The 18,608-nt window shown below is 33.9% G+C and overlaps 2 protein-coding genes across 8 annotated transcripts; both read right to left on the reverse strand.

Annotated features, from left to right (window-relative positions):
* Nucleotides 1-388: 388 nt before the first annotated feature.
* On the reverse strand, nt 389-8,751 carry LOC136341047 (beta-1,4-glucuronyltransferase 1-like). Of its 3 annotated transcripts, XM_066285629.1 has the most exons (7): nt 8,482-8,557; nt 7,758-7,908; nt 4,008-4,265; nt 1,864-2,059; nt 1,404-1,805; nt 1,175-1,351; nt 389-1,111 (listed from the first exon to the last, which is right to left on the reverse strand). In XM_066285629.1, exons 3-7 carry the CDS (start codon nt 4,217-4,219, stop codon nt 851-853), a joined length of 1,248 nt encoding a protein of 415 aa, XP_066141726.1. In that variant the 5' UTR covers nt 4,220-4,265; nt 7,758-7,908; nt 8,482-8,557; the 3' UTR covers nt 389-850. The 3 variants fall into 3 exon arrangements, with proteins under 3 accessions (XP_066141726.1, XP_066141725.1, XP_066141727.1); XM_066285628.1 differs by lacking the exon at nt 7,758-7,908 and having other exon boundaries at nt 8,482-8,751; XM_066285630.1 differs by lacking the exons at nt 7,758-7,908; nt 8,482-8,557 and adding an exon at nt 5,653-5,841.
* A 3,634-nt stretch (nt 8,752-12,385) lies between these two features.
* On the reverse strand, nt 12,386-18,003 carry LOC136341046 (beta-1,4-glucuronyltransferase 1-like). 5 transcript variants are annotated; one of them, XM_066285625.1, is made up of 8 exons: nt 17,689-18,003; nt 17,585-17,637; nt 16,930-17,241; nt 14,661-14,918; nt 13,705-13,900; nt 13,253-13,654; nt 13,028-13,204; nt 12,386-12,972 (listed from the first exon to the last, which is right to left on the reverse strand). In XM_066285625.1, the coding sequence occupies exons 3-8, from the start codon at nt 17,097-17,099 to the stop codon at nt 12,706-12,708; spliced, it is 1,470 nt and encodes a 489-aa protein (XP_066141722.1). In that variant the 5' UTR covers nt 17,100-17,241; nt 17,585-17,637; nt 17,689-18,003; the 3' UTR covers nt 12,386-12,705. The 5 variants fall into 5 exon arrangements, with proteins under 5 accessions (XP_066141722.1, XP_066141723.1, XP_066141720.1 ...); XM_066285626.1 differs by lacking the exon at nt 17,585-17,637 and having other exon boundaries at nt 17,669-18,003; XM_066285623.1 differs by having other exon boundaries at nt 17,585-18,003.
* Nucleotides 18,004-18,608: the final 605 nt, after the last annotated feature.

Genomic DNA, 18,608 nt, shown 5'->3' on the forward strand with positions numbered 1-18,608 from the left:
TTTACATTGTAAACCCTTTAGATTGAAATTTACATAAAGCTGTAATCCAGCACACGACGATCCCATGGATAATTAAATGGTGATCGGAACATGGCGCATGGTCCAGTCGACCTAAAAAACTATGCTTGGATTTGTAATGCGCAAAAGATTATAGAACGTCATCGACGCAGCAACTAGCCCTAGAATCAAATGGACCTGACAACTGTGCATGAAATAAGAACGAAAAGATATAACCTCATGGACTTTACAGATAAATGGATTGGAGGATAGGTGACACGACGCAATGGACTCAGCACACTATGCTTGGGACTGGAGCGCGCAGAAGGTTGTGAGACCTTTTGCAATGATAATCGTTTGAGTTGAATTTAACTAGATATTAAGTCGCAAATTGGATGGTATATCTCGTATTATTCAGCAAAGAAACTTAAAACTAACCAACAATAAATTAAATAAAAATATTTCACGGATTTCTTAGGACCTTACACTGGACACCAAGGAGAAGAGCCAAATAGAATCTGCCAAAAGAAAATAGGTGATTCCTGATTTAAGATCAGAGATTACATCTTGTTATAATAGAAGTATCTGATGTATCTTCAAGTCTCTTCTTTACCTGCTCTCATCATTTCGATTAAAGTCCGTCACGTGTCGAAGTAAGTTTCACCGAGATAAAAAAATAATACCCAATGTATAATATGAAAATCTTTCCCACTCACATATGAGGACTTACTTTTACTCGTACAAATAATACTTCACTATACTTCCTGTTCAATCAATACCTAATTTGCGATAGGAACTTTGTTATAACGTCGATAAAACACTCACAACATCCAGACTAATCAAAAATACCTCTTCAAATTTTTGGCTTGGTCGTAATCGTGCTGAGCCTCCGTTTAGCCTTCTTCTTGTTGAGATGAGTTGGATTACAATTCGAATTATACCCGTATATCTCCTGTAATTCAATTGCTATTTTCTTCATAAGCTGTGTTGAGTTCTTCACTACATCATCGAATTTCTTCATCCACACCTTCTTCTTCTTGACTTCAGATTTGTAGATTAAGAACGCATTGTCCAGCACATAGAAGTCATAGTTCATGAGGCATAACGTGTAAGCCTAGAATTTTTTTCATAGAAGAGATATTTGTTTTTTTTTTTTTTGGTTTTCGGAATTGAACACCTGCGCCATTTTACTGTTTTGTCCCTCCCAAGTGAACCTTTCATCCCATAGAGGGGTTTGTTGGGTGCACACAAAGAAGGGTTCCCAAACACCATACTTGTTAGTTCTTCTTCCAACAGAGAAAACACTCAATCCTTCAGTTTCCTCTGTTTTCGTCCAAACATCCCCATCAATTACCTAAATTTACAATTTATTTGATTACATAATACGAACACTGAAACCAACTTACAGTGTGGCAGTCTGCACAAACGCTTTTATGGAAAATAGTAGCAGTTTTCTTTTGTAACATATCCAGAAGGGCGTTTTTGTTTTCTGGAATAATCTGGTTCTCTAGAATCTCGAAAATTGGTAGAACAAACACGTTTCTAGCGTCCTTATAGAAGAGATCCATGTTGTCTTTAACAAATTGGAGGAATTTCGGAATGAACTTTTTGCTGGGGCAGAGCTCAATATCACTTGGAAAAATAAAATATGTTTCAGACGCCAATTTCGCAACGTTACGCGCCACGTTTATGGGATAAAGCAATTTCTTTTCGGTTTTGAACAGCTCTTTATCTGCCACATTCTTCCATGGAGGAGGAATCGAACAGTTGGAGTAATCTTCATAAGACTCCAGAAGGATCGTTCCATTCTAGAATTAGGAAATAGAAAACTCATGCCTTGGGGGGAGCTGGTGAGGTGTAAGTTACATTTCGCTGCTTAGGAGTGTACTGCTCGTCAAACACTATGTGAAATGTTACCAGATCTCTTATAAGGTAAGTTTGGCAGTTTCTTAAATATGCGATAGAATCTAGAGCTGTATAGAAATCGCGTCCAGGGGCGTAGAGCGCGATGCTGATTGGTCCCTGCCAACGTTGTGCCAGCGATACCATATTATCTAAAAATCTGAAAAAAAACAAGTCTATTAATTTCATACAGCCATCAAATAAAGGAAAAATTAATTGGTAATAATCAGTTAACAAGAGTTGATAGTTTGAACTGACCTGAACTAACCTGAACTAAAAAGGAAAAGAAACTTTTGCACAGTGCCACAATCAAAAATTTTATTCTAAAACATTTTCCGGGATTTGAAGTAATTGCTCTAAGGGAAATTCTTCCTAAAATTTCGCCCACATGCCTCAGAAGGGGCGAAGTAATTTTTGTTAATAGTGACAAAATGGTGAATTAAAATTTTGTTTTTCGTTCCGCATTTGTCCAACAGGCTTTCTCTCAATTTGTTAATAAATAGTGTATTCAAATAAATTTATTGCCAATTTCGCATAGTAGGTGAGCAAATATCAAAGGTAAGGTCGCTTATCTTTTGGACTAAAAACCATGGTAATCTACGTATACGCCTGTGTGTGTATTTATTAAATAATGTATATCTAAGTAGCGCTTACACTGTAATTTATAGCTGAGTGCCATGGTATAAATCTTATACGTGTTAGAAATCATCGTCAAACAATATTTCGATCAATATATTAAGATTCATGGATATTTGCGATAAGTATAAGATTGAAGAGTATTGAATATTTGCAGAGTTTGTGCACCTCCCAAATATTTCGTTCAACTAGCATAAGGATTTACGTGACAAGATCTCTCTTCTCTGACTAATCCATAGCTTTAAAATCCAGAGAAACAACAGTAATTATCCCCAGAAACGATCATTTTCAGGAAACGATCAGGGCATAAGAGAGAATAGTGTCGTAAGTCACTTCTAGTAATTCCAGCCCTGAATGTGCATGGGATAAATTATTTCTTCATTCAAGAGTCGTAAAAGCAGCAGAAATAATGAATTATAACTATTGAGAACTGGGGGGGAAATTTGTATATAAAGTGTAACATCTTCTCAAGGAGATATTTCGTGGGGGGAAAGTACTCTGAAGAATAATAAAAAACTGCTAATACACCCACAATCGAAAACGAACCATTTTCAATATACAGGGCGGCAAAGTTTCACCCATTTTTTCTTATATTTTACGATTTTTTTTACGTACGCCCCGTAAAGTTAAATTTGCGAAACTTCATGCATCTGGTTTCTTAAAGGCCCTCTATAACAAAATATCAAAATCGTCGATAACCATATACAGTGTGTTAGGCTCTTTTGAGTCATGTACTATTTTAAGCATTGCTTTTTTTTCGGAACACCTTGTACAAACTCTGACATCAAGTTTAAATTTGTTATTCAATTTTTAAGCTTTCTGCGTTTTATCGTATTTTCGTGTATTTTATCGTTTTCATAGAATTTGCAACACTATTTATCGATGCATGTATGCATTGACGAAATTAATTGCGTATTGCTTAAATAACCAAACAGTATTCCTAAATTTGATTTTCAGAAGTGTTTCGGAGACTGGAGAAGTGCTCGCCTAAGTGGCTTCTCGAAATGGATGAAATGAACTTAGTCAAATAATTAAAATTCTTTCCAAAAATTTAAAATTTCAGATTTTTACTTAACGTGCCTCGTACATCCACCAGTTCCCATATTTCATTAAGTTATCTGTAAAAATCGACAAGCAGTCTTTACCTTCTAAAGCCACGTATCAAGCCCCTACGTTATCCTTAATGAAATTACATAAAAAAAAAATAAAAAAGAGATTAGTATTTCCATTTGAGATAAGAGTTCTAAAAGTTTAGGAAGCTTTTTTCGTATTTCAAAATAAAAAAATGAGAATAATCCAGAGCAATAAAATCTTGTTGCGCATCGATAAATCAATTGAAACGTGTGGAAATAATTCTTTTATTGTAATAATTGTTGAAAAATCACTTTGACGAGTATTTAATGAATTAATTTTATTATCATTTAGCGTATTCGTGATAATCTAAATTAGCCCCCTATCTAAGAAAGGCTTACCTAAAATCTCCAGGTGCAGATAAAGTTATGCTGTCAATACACCCAAATTTTTTTTCGGCTCTCACAAAGTTGTAAATAACGTAGAATAATCCCCTCTTAGCCAGTCTTTTAGATCTATCCACGTTATCACAGCTAAATATGGCTCTTACGTCTGTGTCGTCATCCCATTCTTCATATTCACTTTCTTCTTCTTTGTCATTAGCTGCTAGCATGGAATTCTTCAAAATTGAAAGCTTTTCGGCTTCGACTTTTTTCTCTCTGAAAAAAAAAACGAAGCATATTTTTTCTCTACTGACTCAAGATTAGCATTTTAATAACCCAAGACAGGCATTAAAAGATCTTCTTTTCTACCTAGGCTGTAAAAACCTTTTTTACGTTACTTGCTAAAATTCTTCGGGTAATTACCATAGCGTGTAGAGAAATGTATTAAGTGCAAATGCTAGGAAATGAAATCGTCAAATCTTGGATGATCCATGGAGAGTTGTTTTCTGCAGTGCTACAAATCCACGAAATGACCTGGAAGTTTTGGAAACTGCCCGAATTTTATAATAAAATATTTCATAAAGCCTTTATATGTTTTTTAAGTATTCTGCCAATGTCATAAACTTCCGGTCCATGATATCCTGCAAAAGTCTAAGAGTTTTGCAGGATTCGAAGTTCTTTTTGTCGATCATTAACAAATCGTGGAGGTGTCGGGGTGTTTCGGAAATTACTGAATTTTAGGGGAACTCTACTATGTCATACGAGATGCCGCAATTTCCATGAATCTCAGAAAATCTAACTAGCTAATATCAATACTCTCCTATTCCAGGAAATCCTGGACAACCCATTGAAAATTCTGCAATAGAGACAGTTGAACTAAATTCATAATTTTGAAAATATTCGGAATTACATAGAAGTCCGTAGAAAATTTTCAACAATAGTCAGAAATTTTACTAAACCGCCCAATCTTGGAAAATCCATAGAGAGATATTGCCTAGACAGACACAAATCCGTGCAATATCCTGAACGTTCTAGATATTATAAAAAATTTAAAATCCTTTAAAATCCCCTCAGATTATCTTTAGATACTCTGTCAACATCAGAAACATCCATTCCAGGGTATTCTGAAAAATTAACTGCTATTACAATAGGGGACAAGTCTTGCATCTGACATCATAGTCTTCTGTTCCGTAAAATGCTTGGCAGCCCGTAGGAAATTCTGAAATTTCCCTAAGTCTCAACGGATGGAATTTTGATGATTTTGAAAATATTCAGAATTCCTTAGGAATCCGTAGAGAATCCTTGAGATGCCCAGTTAATATAAAAGTTTTATACTTGTTTTTTTATCGAATCATTAATTATCGAATTCTGGGTGTTCTAATGAAAGCTGTTTTTTTGAATCCAGCCGATATCCATGGAAAATCCTGGAAATTGCAACGGAATACTATCTTGAAAAAAGGATTCTATAGAACCTCCTATAGACGTCCAGTTGATATTCATCCAGTTCATTGTTATTACCTGGACGTTTTGGGATTTTCCTAATATACAGGCGTCAGCACATGATTTCCTAATTCAAAACTAATTTATTAATCCAGAAGCCTAACGGAACAATGAAAGCACATAAGATTACCAAATATGTATATCTAAAACTTAACTTTTGTACCTGAATTGTAAGGAAATTTCTCCAAACCTGTTGTGCCGACATCAAACTCTTATTACTCACAAATTTCATTGTAATTGCTTTATGTAAATTGCCGCAATCTATAACAATTTGATCTAATAACGTTACGAAATTTCTTTTCATTTTGTTTTCGGGATTACAATTCGGATTTGACCTAATCCTCAAATCAACTTTCAATTTTGCTTCAATTTAAACAATTATGGGAATAAATGTATTAAGTCGGCTTTCCTGAATAACTATTGATTGGTAGATTTTCGGTCTGAACGTTTATTATAAATGCTCTTTTGCTTTTAAAGTGTCTGAAAATGTAGAAAAGTTGATGGTCCTGACCATTATTCTAGAATCACAAAATTTAAAAATTTATACTATAAATAATTTTTTTCGCTGGTAACTGTTAAAAACACCACTATTCTATGGTTGGACGTATGGGTCATCACTTCCTTAGCGAGCTAATGAAAATGGTTGCCATGGAGATCGTTGTCAAATTGAGCGTAATTCTGATTAGTTAATTAATGCGTAAATTAATTAACGTTCCTGTAAAAAAGGAAAAATTTATCGATTATTAATGGCTTTAATCAAGATTAGGTTATAACCGCGAATTCTGTCTGGAAATTTTTTTATTGTATTTTTATTGAAACGTTAATTTTCTAAAATTTGCTTAATTGTTATAGTGACAAGGTCATACATCTATATTTAATGCAGTAGTGACATACCTACGACCCTCGTGTCTCAGCTCCTTTAGTGCTTAAGCTTGATGTTCGGTTCATAACATTGTAATTCACAATCTTGGTGTATAATAAATAGTTTTATTTTCTCAACTTAGCTCACGAGTGGGGTGTATTATTAAGCAATAATTCATTAAGTAGGTATATCGCATTAACAATTACCTTTACTGCTGTAAAAGCTTGGGATCCATGAATCACGTGTATCATACAACATTTTTCTACAGAGAAAGGCATAAATATAGCTTGTTTTACTTTTTTAAATGGAGTACATGAGGTATCACTCACTCAGTGAACTTGTGTTATTCGTAATACCACATAGGAGACGTTAATTTCTAGAATCTTAGTGTCAGAAGCCTTTACCTTCCGTCGATTAAACGATTTCGTAGTAGAATATGTATGAGTAAAATTGCTTTATAATCCATCATTATATCATCATCTCGGCTTCTAACGGTGTAATTTGTAAGTTTAGAGCCCAAATAATTGCATATTTTGTTCCATACTATTTGAACTGTGTATAAAAAAATCTATGCAGTTTTCAATTTTTCAGCCTAGTATAACGGTCTCTGTTGTTTATAAATACCTATTACTCCTAATTAGGTTTCCATCGTCTCTTAATTAGCATTGTATGCGATCAAGGATAGAAGTGCATGTGTTTTGTAATAATATCGTGTTTTTTTCTAGATTTCGGCTACACTTTGATCTATAATAGCTATTACATTAAGGAATAAATTGACAAGAAGATAAATATTTTTGGTAGTCGTAAGTACTCACACAACCATTACCCTACATTTGGGTTGATCAATATCTATCGTCTGTAAATAGTCATTCAGCACTCAAAGAAAAATGTATATTACCTGATTATTACCACATATAGCGTTCGTGTTGCCGCTCAAAAATCTACTAGTCTATACCATTCTACTGTATATTGAATATTAGGTAGGGGAGGTACCTCTAAACTCATCATTCACAGGCACACACGTTGTACTATTTACGTAACTCGGAAAACTAGTTTCTGAGATATAGAGTATTTTAGTTAAAATTTTTTCCCTGTATTTCTCACACAGATTCGGAGTAAATATACTCAAAAGATAAGAATTTGACGAAACAATTCAATTAAAAAAAAAGCAGGGACTCATCATTTAGGAGTTCTAGATAGAAGAAAGGTGCTTGACCCTAGAAAAACTATCGCCCTGTCCTGGATTTGATAGTTTAAAAGGTGTCAAGTATCGTAGCTCACTTATGATAAAAACAACTATAGGTGAATGATGCAAGAAGACTTGAAATTTTCCAGAATCCTGAAATTATGGTATAAACTGACTTATCCATGTCTTCTTGAAGCCCCTGATATCTACTGCTAATTACCTCGCCACATGTTGTCAGCAACTATAGCTCGGTTTTTCAAACTCTTGCCGACTTCACCAGTAAGATAATTTAAATAGAAAATTAACCAATGCTGGGGAAATTGTCCGTTGCCATTGCCATTGCCCATTGCTCTGCTTTGATTTCGTCGTTTCTACAGAAATCGTCATGTTAGCAGTTGCCAGGAGTTTTAAAAACCGGGTCTTAAGCAAGCGTCTTTCTAACCACCAAAGCTATTAAAAATGTTGTAAAACATTTGAAATAATCAACTTTTTTTTGAGAATTCCGTTTTTTCACTCAAGCACTGCGGCAATAATTCACTTCCTTAGGGTTTTTCAAACCCTTGCGTGAGCGCCCGAAAGATCATATTGAACCGACAAGTTTGGTAGTGATAACTGCGCGGAAAATTTGTTAAAATTTTGCCTTTAAAAGGTTTTCGAAGTAGGAAAAATCAAATTTAAAAATCTCCCACTACATTTTTCAGATTTTTCTTAAAAAAACTACCGCACCGGCTTGGTCTTTCGAAGCTGTGTGCTTGAATGAAAAATTAAAATTAGTAATTTGAACTTCTTAACATTATTTAGTACTAACTTTCTCACATTTTTTACTGGTAAAACGAAACATGTACTACGTAAGATCCAAACTAATAAATCCTAATAAATTACTTATCTAGATCAAGATTCGCGGCAATAACTTAGTAACTTTAGCAATTCAGAATATCACTCACCTGCAGAATTCACTATAAGAATAGGAATTCACCGAAGCATGCCTGTAGATAGGATTAGAAGAGCTTGTAGAAGTCCCCATACGGGAAATCACGACAAAGTAGAAAAAAGTCAGCAGGGATCCAAGAAGCACATAGCAGAAACTGCCACTATGCGGTTTGGGCAGCAGGCCCATGGTGCCGCAACTAACTCATTATACAAGGCACGATCCAGATATATTTTTTACAAAATCTTTAATCGTGCGAGGGTATTATCACTTTCTTAAAATCAGATAATATAAGTTGAGATCAATAACGAATTAATCCTCCATTATCATTGACGAGAAGTTGTGGCAATCTATAACATGTCATACCAATTATAACTGAATATTATAATTTTACTACACTATATATAAATATAATATAATAAGTAACATAAAATAGCAATATCTATAGGATGTCCCAGTTAAAGCTGTAATTGAAAATTACTCGAAAACGGTACGTTGAATGGAAAAAGTTTCAAATAAAAGTTGTCCGGTAAATAGGGGATATGTCATGATGATAGTGACTTTTCACCAAAACGTCATTTCAAGGTCATTTAAAGGGCAACTTTTTTTCAAATGGGAACTCCGTATTTTTTTTCATAGATCCTCGTAGATCTTTAAAAAATAATATCTTTTAGTTGCACAATTTTTTACTAGACATTTTACTGCCAAGTTATCTTTGATTTTTGTCGGAATTTTGAGATGATCGAAATTATTGCATTTTTTTTTGTAAGTTTTGCAACGCATGTTTTGTTTAAAACGCTTAACAATCTTTCTATCTAATAAAAAAAACTATTTTTATGAAAAGGAAATCTTTTTTTTAAGTTGGCAAATTAATTTAAAATCTTAATTTGAGAAACTTATGGATGCAAATATTCAATAGAATGCCCCTTCTGTTCCAAACATATCTCATCTCTTATCCAAAAAGAATTATTTACTTTACGCAACGTTTCCCCGTTTATCAATGGACACACATTTTCACTTCCAAATTCTTTGGACAATTGTCTTTGATGTTCCTGACGCAACAGCAATTTGACTACAACTCACACGGGAATCGAAGGCAACAGTTGCGAGAATTGCTACTTGCTTGCCTTCATGTGTTGCACTTCGGGAACGAAGTTCCGTTTTGTTTCCAACGTTATCGTTTTTTTGAAATTTTTATTGATACTGCTGAAAGTCGTCCAACAGGGAACTCTTTCAGCATAAACTTCTACTGCCTGACTGACATTTCTTCCAGCCTCTCCATAAATAAAAACCGTTTCTAATTTTCCATGCAAAGCGTAGCGGGCCATCTCGATTATTAAATTTTAAAATAAAAATAATAATTTTTTAATAATTTCACACGAAACGATTAGATTTATTATCGAAAAGAGAATATCGATAACCTGTAGACTTTGTAATAAAATAGACTCTAACAAGAGGAAATTGAAGGAAAAAAATGATTTCATTGAATTAAATTTTTATTAGATGGAAGGATTGTTATGAGTTTTAAACGAAAAAGGCATTGTAAAACTTTTTTATAAAAAAATAATGCAATAATTTCGACTATTTAAAAAATTAGACAAAAATCAGGGATAACTGTGCAGCAAAACGTCTAATAAAAATTGTTCAAATAAAAGATGTTCATTTTTTGAAGGTATACAAGGATACCAAAAAAAATACAGTGTTGCCATTTGGAAAAAATGCCCTTAAAATAACGTTTTGGTTAAAAGCTGCTACCTTCGTGACATGCCCGCCCCCCCCCCTTTACCGGGCAACTTTTACTTGAAGCTTTTTCATACGACGTACCGTTTTTGAGTAATCTTCAGTCATAGCTTTAAATGGGACACCTTCTACAGTATTATAACTAATAATAAAGAAGTAAAAATAAAAACAAAAAAATAGTAAAAAAATTAGATGAAAATTACTATAATAATTATAAAATAGTAATGCGTTTGTTTGTATGTCGGTATGGCCTGAAGAACACTTCTGGCTTATTATTGGTCGTATATTACTTAAATGGGCCTCACATGGTCGGTGGACTGATAAAATATTCCTGACAAGGGGAATTACCTGATGAAATAGTAAAGGTGGGAAAGTATGAATTTTGTGTCTGCCTCTATTCCAGTTTTTTGGCTTCGAGAGGAATCAAAATCAAACTTGCTTGATCACGAATCTACTTCCCAAAAAGTTATTTGCAATTGGTCATATAATAAATAATTTACCTCCATCAATGAACTCACCGTCATGTAATCATTCTCACGACGAGATAGGAGGGTTCGATGTAAGTGCGATTATTATTCATAGATTCTCTCGTCAAATGTGTATATTTGTGCATTAATTTATTTTTTGAGTTTTTTTTATCATGAATTATTGACGCATCTCTCGAATAATGCTTTGTTATCATTCCAATATTAGTGAATATCTGAAGTATAACGGATTTATCTGGACGTTTCCATAATGGAAAATACGGTAATGGTTTAGTGGAAAACAGTAATGTTGACACATATTTGTGGATATATTATTATTATCTACTGTTTTTATCTATTATTGCAGGTTGTAAATTCAAACACTATATGCAGTATATGTATTTTTTTTTCTTATCGGACTAAATCAATTTTGAAGTTGCCTGTTTATAGGCTAAAACTATCGTAACCAGTGATGTGTGGTAAAGTTCTTTCCTATTAAAAAAAATAATAATATTTTTTTTATCCATTTCGTTCCAATATACCTAAATGTCTCCGAAATATTAGTGGTAGACTGTTGAAGTTCGTTTGCAAGATATTGGCCATTTTTTGAATTATATCAAATTTTTTATTTAACTAATACGACAATCTCATTTTAAATTTAAAAAAATTAAGGGTGCAAGTTAAAATTAATATGTCCTCAATGAAGGCCACTTCACCGATTGCGATTTTCCCATATTTTGAGCAGTTTTTATCGCACACTCGTGCAAATTCGAAATCAAAAACGAATTGCTTTAGTTTCACTGTGAAATCTTACGGTTTCACGTGTATTATCGTCTCGCAAAATCCGTAAAAATCAGTATTCTGTGTCATCGCTCATCAATATCACTTTTACCTGGTGTTTTTCTCATGTCCGTGTTGCGTGACTTCACTTTTGCAAGTCTTAACTGAAAAAACTCGCTTCTCAGAAAAAAAAAGAAAAGAAGCAGGTTCATCGTCCAAAGTTTTACAAGATTACTTGTAACGTTTACTGCAAAACTTTGTTGTAAAAAGAAACGGACCAACAATTACAAATTGTGATGTGATAAAGGTTTCAGTATTAAATTGCACGTTATAAACATTTTTTTTAGTAATTTTGTTAAGAAGAATCTGTTTCTTAAAAGAAAGCGGTTTAAAGTTGTGCATTAATTTACTAAGTAATCTATGGCGTTTCTCGATGTTAACTCAAATGGATGCAATGATATACCTGAAGGCAGAGTGCGGTAGTTCGGTGTATTTATTCGCCCTTATTTTGATTGTAAAGATTCCCCCCTTCCCCTATCTGCTAAGCTTTAAATTGAACGAATCCCTCTTAGTCAGGCTGACCACCATACCCCACTCCTTTGCATTTCTTCGGTTGGGGTTCCCCTGTGTCGGACCTGTTAATAGTCTTAGTGCTCTGAACTAACTCTTCTGGCGGCTAATGGCGACAGTTTTAGTAATTTCCATATTTTTTGATACATCAGACGGTCAATTTTAATATATATATATTTTTTAGTTTTGTACCGTTCGGTGCAAATTCTCTGCGGTTACCATTGACCCTTGCAAGAGCTCGTTCACTTCTCGTCTTTTTATTTATATATCTTCGTTTTGCGCGATCCCCTATATAATTCAAAATATATATTATCCGAAAAAGTATATGTGTATCATGTTCAAACCAAAAAAAAAACAATGATGGACCTATTTTAATATAAATATTTTATTTATGAACTTGTAAGATCGTGTTAAGATTCAGCAACGCGACACGTGGAGGTCGCGAGTCTTAATGTTATTTATTTACATATTCCAGTTGTTTTTATAAATAATTAAAAAATATATATATAACATTTTTTTACATTTTTTATGTAATATTTGCGATGTACTATCTAAGACAGATATCTACACATATCAACAGTCAACAAAATAAGTATTTATCCTAAATTCGTTTTTATAGCATAAACATAAAAAAATATTATTTTCAAAAATATTTGCATACATTTCCCATAAATATATAGGTTTCGTCACGTGTTCTGTGCCTTTTTATTATTGGCTTTTAGTGGACCTACTTCTCTGTGCTTTTTACGTTGATACGAGGTAGAACAATTTGGGTTAAATCCATACAAATTTTGCAGCTCCACTGCTATTTTCTTAATTTTTTTAGTTGATTCTGTAACAATGACTTTAAACTTCTCTAATTGAACTTTTTTGCTCTTCACTCCAGGTTTGTGTATTAAAAATGCATTGTCCAACACGTGAAAGTTGTATTTCATGACGCACATGGTGTATACCTAAAAACCCTCAATGAAGGTGGGTTATTCATTAAGGAGTTCTTGAATTTCCAACCTGAACCATTTTGTTGTTCTGGCCTTCCCATGTCATTCTTTCATCCCATAAGGGCTCATTTTGAGTGCAAACAAAAAATGGCTCCCATACCATATGGCGACCCACTCGTTGTCCCACTGAAAATACATTCAGACCTTCAGTTTCTTTGGCTTTCACCCATTTTTCGCTATCAATTACCTGCAAAATATCTGTAATTCCTCTGCATTAAAGAACTATTAAACTCACCCTGTGGCATACCACGCACACCTTCTGATGAAAAATAATAGCAGTCTTCATTTTCAGCATTTTTTGCAGTTGTGTTTTATTTTCAGGAATAGTCTGGGTAGCCAATATCTCGAAAACTGGTAAAACAAAAACGTTTCTCTGATGTTTTCCAAATAATGCGATATTGTATTTGGCAAAATTCATAAACAAGTGGATAAATCTTCTAGTGGGATACAATTCGATGTCGCTGGGAAAAATAAAGTAAGTCTGAGATGCCAATTTGGCAACATTGCGAAGCACATTTATGGGATAAAAAAGACCATGCTGGGTTTTATACATATATTCGTCATTTGCTGCTTGCCATGGGGGAGGAAGAGAGCAGTTATAGAGGTCTTCGTAAGAGTCAAGCAAACTGCCTTTAGGCTGAAAAATTATTAAATAAAATAACGAATTTATATAAGAATGTCCATTACGTTTTTGATATTTGGAGTATGCTCCTGATCGAAAACTAAGTGGAAACTGACGAGTTGTCTTACTATGGCAGGTTTACAATTTCTTAGATATGCAATAGAGTTTAGAGTTGTGTAGAAATCGTGTCCAGGTGCATAAAGGGCGATGCTTATTGGTCCTCTCCATCGGTCTACTAATGGTATTATATTGTCCAGAAACCTTAAAAATTACTTAAAATTGATTGAAGTAGCATGCTCCACTTATATAATATAATATATATTATAAAAAATAATCAAGTATAAGTATCGGAGACTTATATTATTTTTTTTATCAGCAATGTTGTTATGCGCAAAACGTTTTTTTTTTCTATGCCAACAATTTAGTGTTTATCTTATTGAAATTTAATGAACTTTTGTCGTTGCAAAAATAAATTTAAAAAAGTTTGAAATAATACTGGAAGCTCTTCCTCAACGCCATCTTTTAATGTGATCGAATTTTTTGAAATATATATATAAATTGCACTAAGGACTTTAATTTTATCGAAAAACGATGAACGACAATATGACTCTGATCAAAGTCGATTTAGGATCGGCTAGGGATTTCCATTGTTGTGATTTGCAAGTGTAGCGCATCTCTATTTCAATATCATTTTGTTATCATTGTCTGAATTAGTTATAAAAAACCCTAATGATGAAGTAATATGGGGAGACACGATTAATAGAATAGAAATATTATCTAACACTTTTATTGCACCAAATAAATATTTATTGTTTACGATTGGATAAAGCTAAAAAACGCAACATGAGCTTTTTCCCAAACATGATATTGCAGTAAGAATCTTTAATATCCAGCAGCAACTAAAACGTTTGTTAATATCATTTGGTTTATTTTAAGGTTTTCGTCGCAATTTTTATCTGTGAGCATATTAATATTAACTGTTTTAATTAGTGTTATGTCTCACACATTTCTTCGAACTTACCTATAATCTGCCGGGGTGGACAAAGTCACACTCTCAGTACAACCAAATTTCCTTTGAGCCTTGACGAAATTGTATATAACATAATAGGATCCTCTCTGGGATACCATTCTATGCTTATAGGTATTATCACATTGAAAGTATGAGCTCAATTCGTCATTAATATCACTTGAGATATCGTAATTCAAAATTATGTCCTCTTTTCTTAACATATCTTCAATATGTCTTGTTTTTTCTTGGTCTAGTGCTATTTTCCACTCACTGGGAAGAGAGAAGGAAATTGATTCACACGCAATTCTAAATAAGTTTATGAAGTGTATGTTCAGGTAGTTGAAGGATGAACTCTGTTTGGTGAAGACACAATGGTAATTGCACCACCCTACCACAAACGCTCCATCGAGATGTAATAGCATCGTAAATAGCAATGACGTTAAAAGATGGTTACACATACAAACATAAATAGGTATTGTTTGAGATTTTTTAGTGTAATTTTATGAAAAATAAGTTGTAACACAACAATAAATTTTTTGTTAAGACTATAAAGAAACTAGCTTTGGTATACGCTTTATAGAGTTTATATGAGCACATACGTATACATGTAGACACACATTCCATTCGGAATATAGGAATCGTGAAAGTGAGAGAAGGACCGCATAAGTTTTAATATGCCTCCGACAGAGACCGACGAGATGCTTCGAAAAGCTAGGGGTTGAAGTAGGCGGAGTCAGTCCATCACGTGTTCCCACTTCGATGTTTAAATTATCATGGATTTCGCTGCCTTTGTAGAGACGGAAATTGTTAACAATATCAGAGCAAAATACAGCAATGTAAATAAATGAAAAAAAAAACGGAACATAATAACTCTGCGGCTTAAAACCAAAATACCTTATATGCTTTAGTTGCACTAGTCGATTTATATATTTTGCGATATTGTTTTAAACGATAAAGGGATTAACAAATATCAGTGAACTTAGATCATCGTATTCATTAATGACGTAACTAAGTGTCGCTATATTGAGGAAATGTTCAATTATTTATAATTAAGTAAAACTTAAAAACTAACTAAGCCATCACTAGAACTTATATCAATAAGAATTCTGAAACGGTGAGAGATTTGGGCACTGGATCTGGACTGACTCCGCCCACTTCAACCGCTAAACATTCGACGCACTTCGTTGCTCTTTGTCGGAGTCATGTTACAACTTACGCGGTCCCCCCTCACTTGCACAATCCCTGTTTTGACATGAGCTGGTGATACCTGTATAAGTGATTACAAACATACTTAAATCGCCAGAATTTCGTCATGACGAAATTTTTCTCAGATAAAAAATTAGTTAACGAGAATTTCCTAATTTTGTTTGAGTTTTTACCTGAAACAGCGACCAACTTTCGATGTTTAAATAGATAATCTTGTAACTATAGGAGATAGGAAGCTAGACGAATAGAATATTTATCAATATTCTCGATATCTTCTTAAAAATAACTCCGGCCAAGAGCATAAAATGTTTTTTGACTTATTTCCAAAAACAACAACGATAAATCTCTAGATCGTCTTTACTTCCTATAAATACTGAGATTCCTTATACAAACGTGCAAAATGATATATAATATTCTTGAACAAGTAACAGCCTTATTAAACGGAACATATTAGAGATTGCGGCATTTCTGGATAAGCCTTAGATTTTTAGGAATATAATACACGAAACATTCTGACTTAGAACTTTAGCTGTCTCTAGGATTTGGATGTTTGCGCTATCCAGGGTCACAATGTCTAAATATTAAATGAGAGAAAAACACCGCGGCTGTGGTGCCTCCTGGTGGAGGGCCATTTGGAGGCCCGTCTTAAGTTCCACAGCGAGGGATCGAGTGTATGTGCTCACGCTAAGGATGATGGTGGTGATGGCTGCTAATGATATCGGATAAGAGTAAAATAATAAAAGGATACTGTACTGAAACTGCACTCTCTAGTAAACGTGACAAAACAGAGTTGATTCTTTACAGCGGAAGAAGTGCGAGCACAAGATTCAGGCAACAGACGCTGCAGAGGACACTCCTGCTACCGAAGCCATAGGCTGAGCACGCGGGGGTGAACATCGACAGCGAAATATCCTCGAAAAGCCGCGTGGAAAAAAGACTTATAAAAATTTTACAACTAATATATACAGCCAACAACAATGCTAGATAATACGGAACACAACAGAGAAATTATCAGTCAGACTAAATCTACGAAACTTCGAACTTAGAGCACTCTACTTTTCAAACATTAACTCACCTGCACATATTTTGATACTCATGGACATCAGTGAAATTTTCACTACTCACAATTTTTTCACTATCCCGATGCACGTTTACAAATATTATAAAATATAATGTTGTCACTGCACATCCGAAAATCATAAAAATGAAATTGCTGACACCACGAAGCCGGTTAAATTTTCTCATGTTGAGTGGCAATTCGCATGATATAAATTGCTGGTGGTGGTACTAATTTTACTTTTTTGCCATGAGATAAATCTGTCTGACTTATCCAGATAAGTTGATATCTTGGTATTATTTTCAATAGTAAACCAACATTGATGAGTACCTACAAATGGTATGTCATAGAGTTTCAGGATCAATGTCACATGAAAGATTTGAAAGGAAAACGAGGTTCATCTCAATAAGGCAGTACTGGAATCTTGGACATTTTTAGTTTCGTCGAGTTTCGGGAGGGTACGTTGATTATATTTGTTGTTCCTTGATATTAAATTACCGCAGAAATGTGACAATCGAATTTCTGATTTAAAAATTTATTATCATAATTTCCAAATACACTTATCACCGCTGATCATTTTTAATACGTGTGAACCAGGCGATATCTCGTAAAGTTCCCTCAATTTTGTTGCTTGATTTTCCAATCGGATAAAACCACTATTAGGAACACTTACTTGATGATTCAATTAATGATGGGCGGAAATTTAACGATCTTTCAAGTGCGAACCTAAATCAACGAATAACTGATGACATATTACCGCATTTAATAACTGCTTACAGCATGGTGTTGCTCCTATATATTCGAACTGTTCTCGATTTGTACTACTTCCCTTGTAAAAGCCACATCATTTGCAAGTCTCAGACTGATTTAGTATACGTATTTTTGATAAGATAATGTTATTTGAATAAAGGTGTAATAAAAGAGTTGTGATATGAAAGTCAAAATAATAGAACATCCAGAGATTAATACACAAAAAAACTGAGCAGTGCTTATCTATGTAAAAAAGTTTAAATTTTGGGCAACCCTACTCAGTAAGTATACCGCGTGACGTGGAAAAGAGAACACCCAGTAAAAATGGTTTTATTTAAATAATTTTTGGTATGCAGGTTCATATATGGGAACACAAAAAACGATTAAATATTCAGCCATATTTATCAATGTATTTACGAGTTATCAGGAATGTTAGTTTTTTTTACTATCAAAATTGCAATAAAACATCAACAATATGAGTGCAAAATGTCATTTATTGATGTATAGTGCACTTAGGAAGTGCTTATGGATTAATCAAATATTCCTAGACGTAGCATGCAGCGAAAATTCCATCAGTTGGAAGAGTTTGAGAGAGAGGTCGAATTTATGGGGCTGCGAGGGGTTGGTGGGTCATTTAGGGAAATCCTCAATAGATTGAACCGTAGTGTAAACAAATTGTGAGATGTTATCATGCATGTTTCTAAAAAGAGCAAACAGGCAGAGGAAAGTACTAGAAGATCCCGAAGAACTACAGAACGCCAAGATCGCCGTTTTAATAAATAGCTTCGTCTCGTCGAAGACGCTGGCGGATCAGTAGTTTGCTGAGGCTCGAAGGCCCATTGGAATTCGAGCTAGTTATCGCCGGATAACAAATTTTGAACTGATTTCTTACCATTCTTACCATCAACATGATTTCTTACCATCTTGTGTTACCCTTCACTTTAAAT

Source organism: Euwallacea fornicatus, chromosome 9, assembly GCF_040115645.1.
Source record: "Euwallacea fornicatus isolate EFF26 chromosome 9, ASM4011564v1, whole genome shotgun sequence".
NCBI classification, from domain to species: Eukaryota; Metazoa; Arthropoda; class Insecta; order Coleoptera; family Curculionidae; genus Euwallacea; species Euwallacea fornicatus.

Bases quoted from the DNA above. Each gene is read 5' to 3' on its own strand.
- LOC136341047 (XM_066285628.1), bottom strand. From the start codon at position 8,654: ATGGGCCTGCTGCCCAAACCGCATAGTGGCAGTTTCTGCTATGTGCTT. The intron at 1,806-1,863 runs GTAACTTACACC...TCCTAATTCTAG, and splicing joins ACACTCCTAAGCAGCGAAAT to AATGGAACGATCCTTCTGGA. The intron at 1,112-1,174 runs GTGTTCAATTCC...AAAAAATTCTAG, and splicing joins AAAACAGTAAAATGGCGCAG to GCTTACACGTTATGCCTCAT.
- LOC136341046 (XM_066285625.1), bottom strand. From the start codon at position 17,099: ATGAGAAAATTTAACCGGCTTCGTGGTGTCAGCAATTTCATTTTTATG. The intron at 13,205-13,252 runs GTGAGTTTAATA...GATATTTTGCAG, and splicing joins TGTGCGTGGTATGCCACAGG to GTAATTGATAGCGAAAAATG. The intron at 12,973-13,027 runs GTTGGAAATTCA...GAGGGTTTTTAG, and splicing joins AGAACAACAAAATGGTTCAG to GTATACACCATGTGCGTCAT.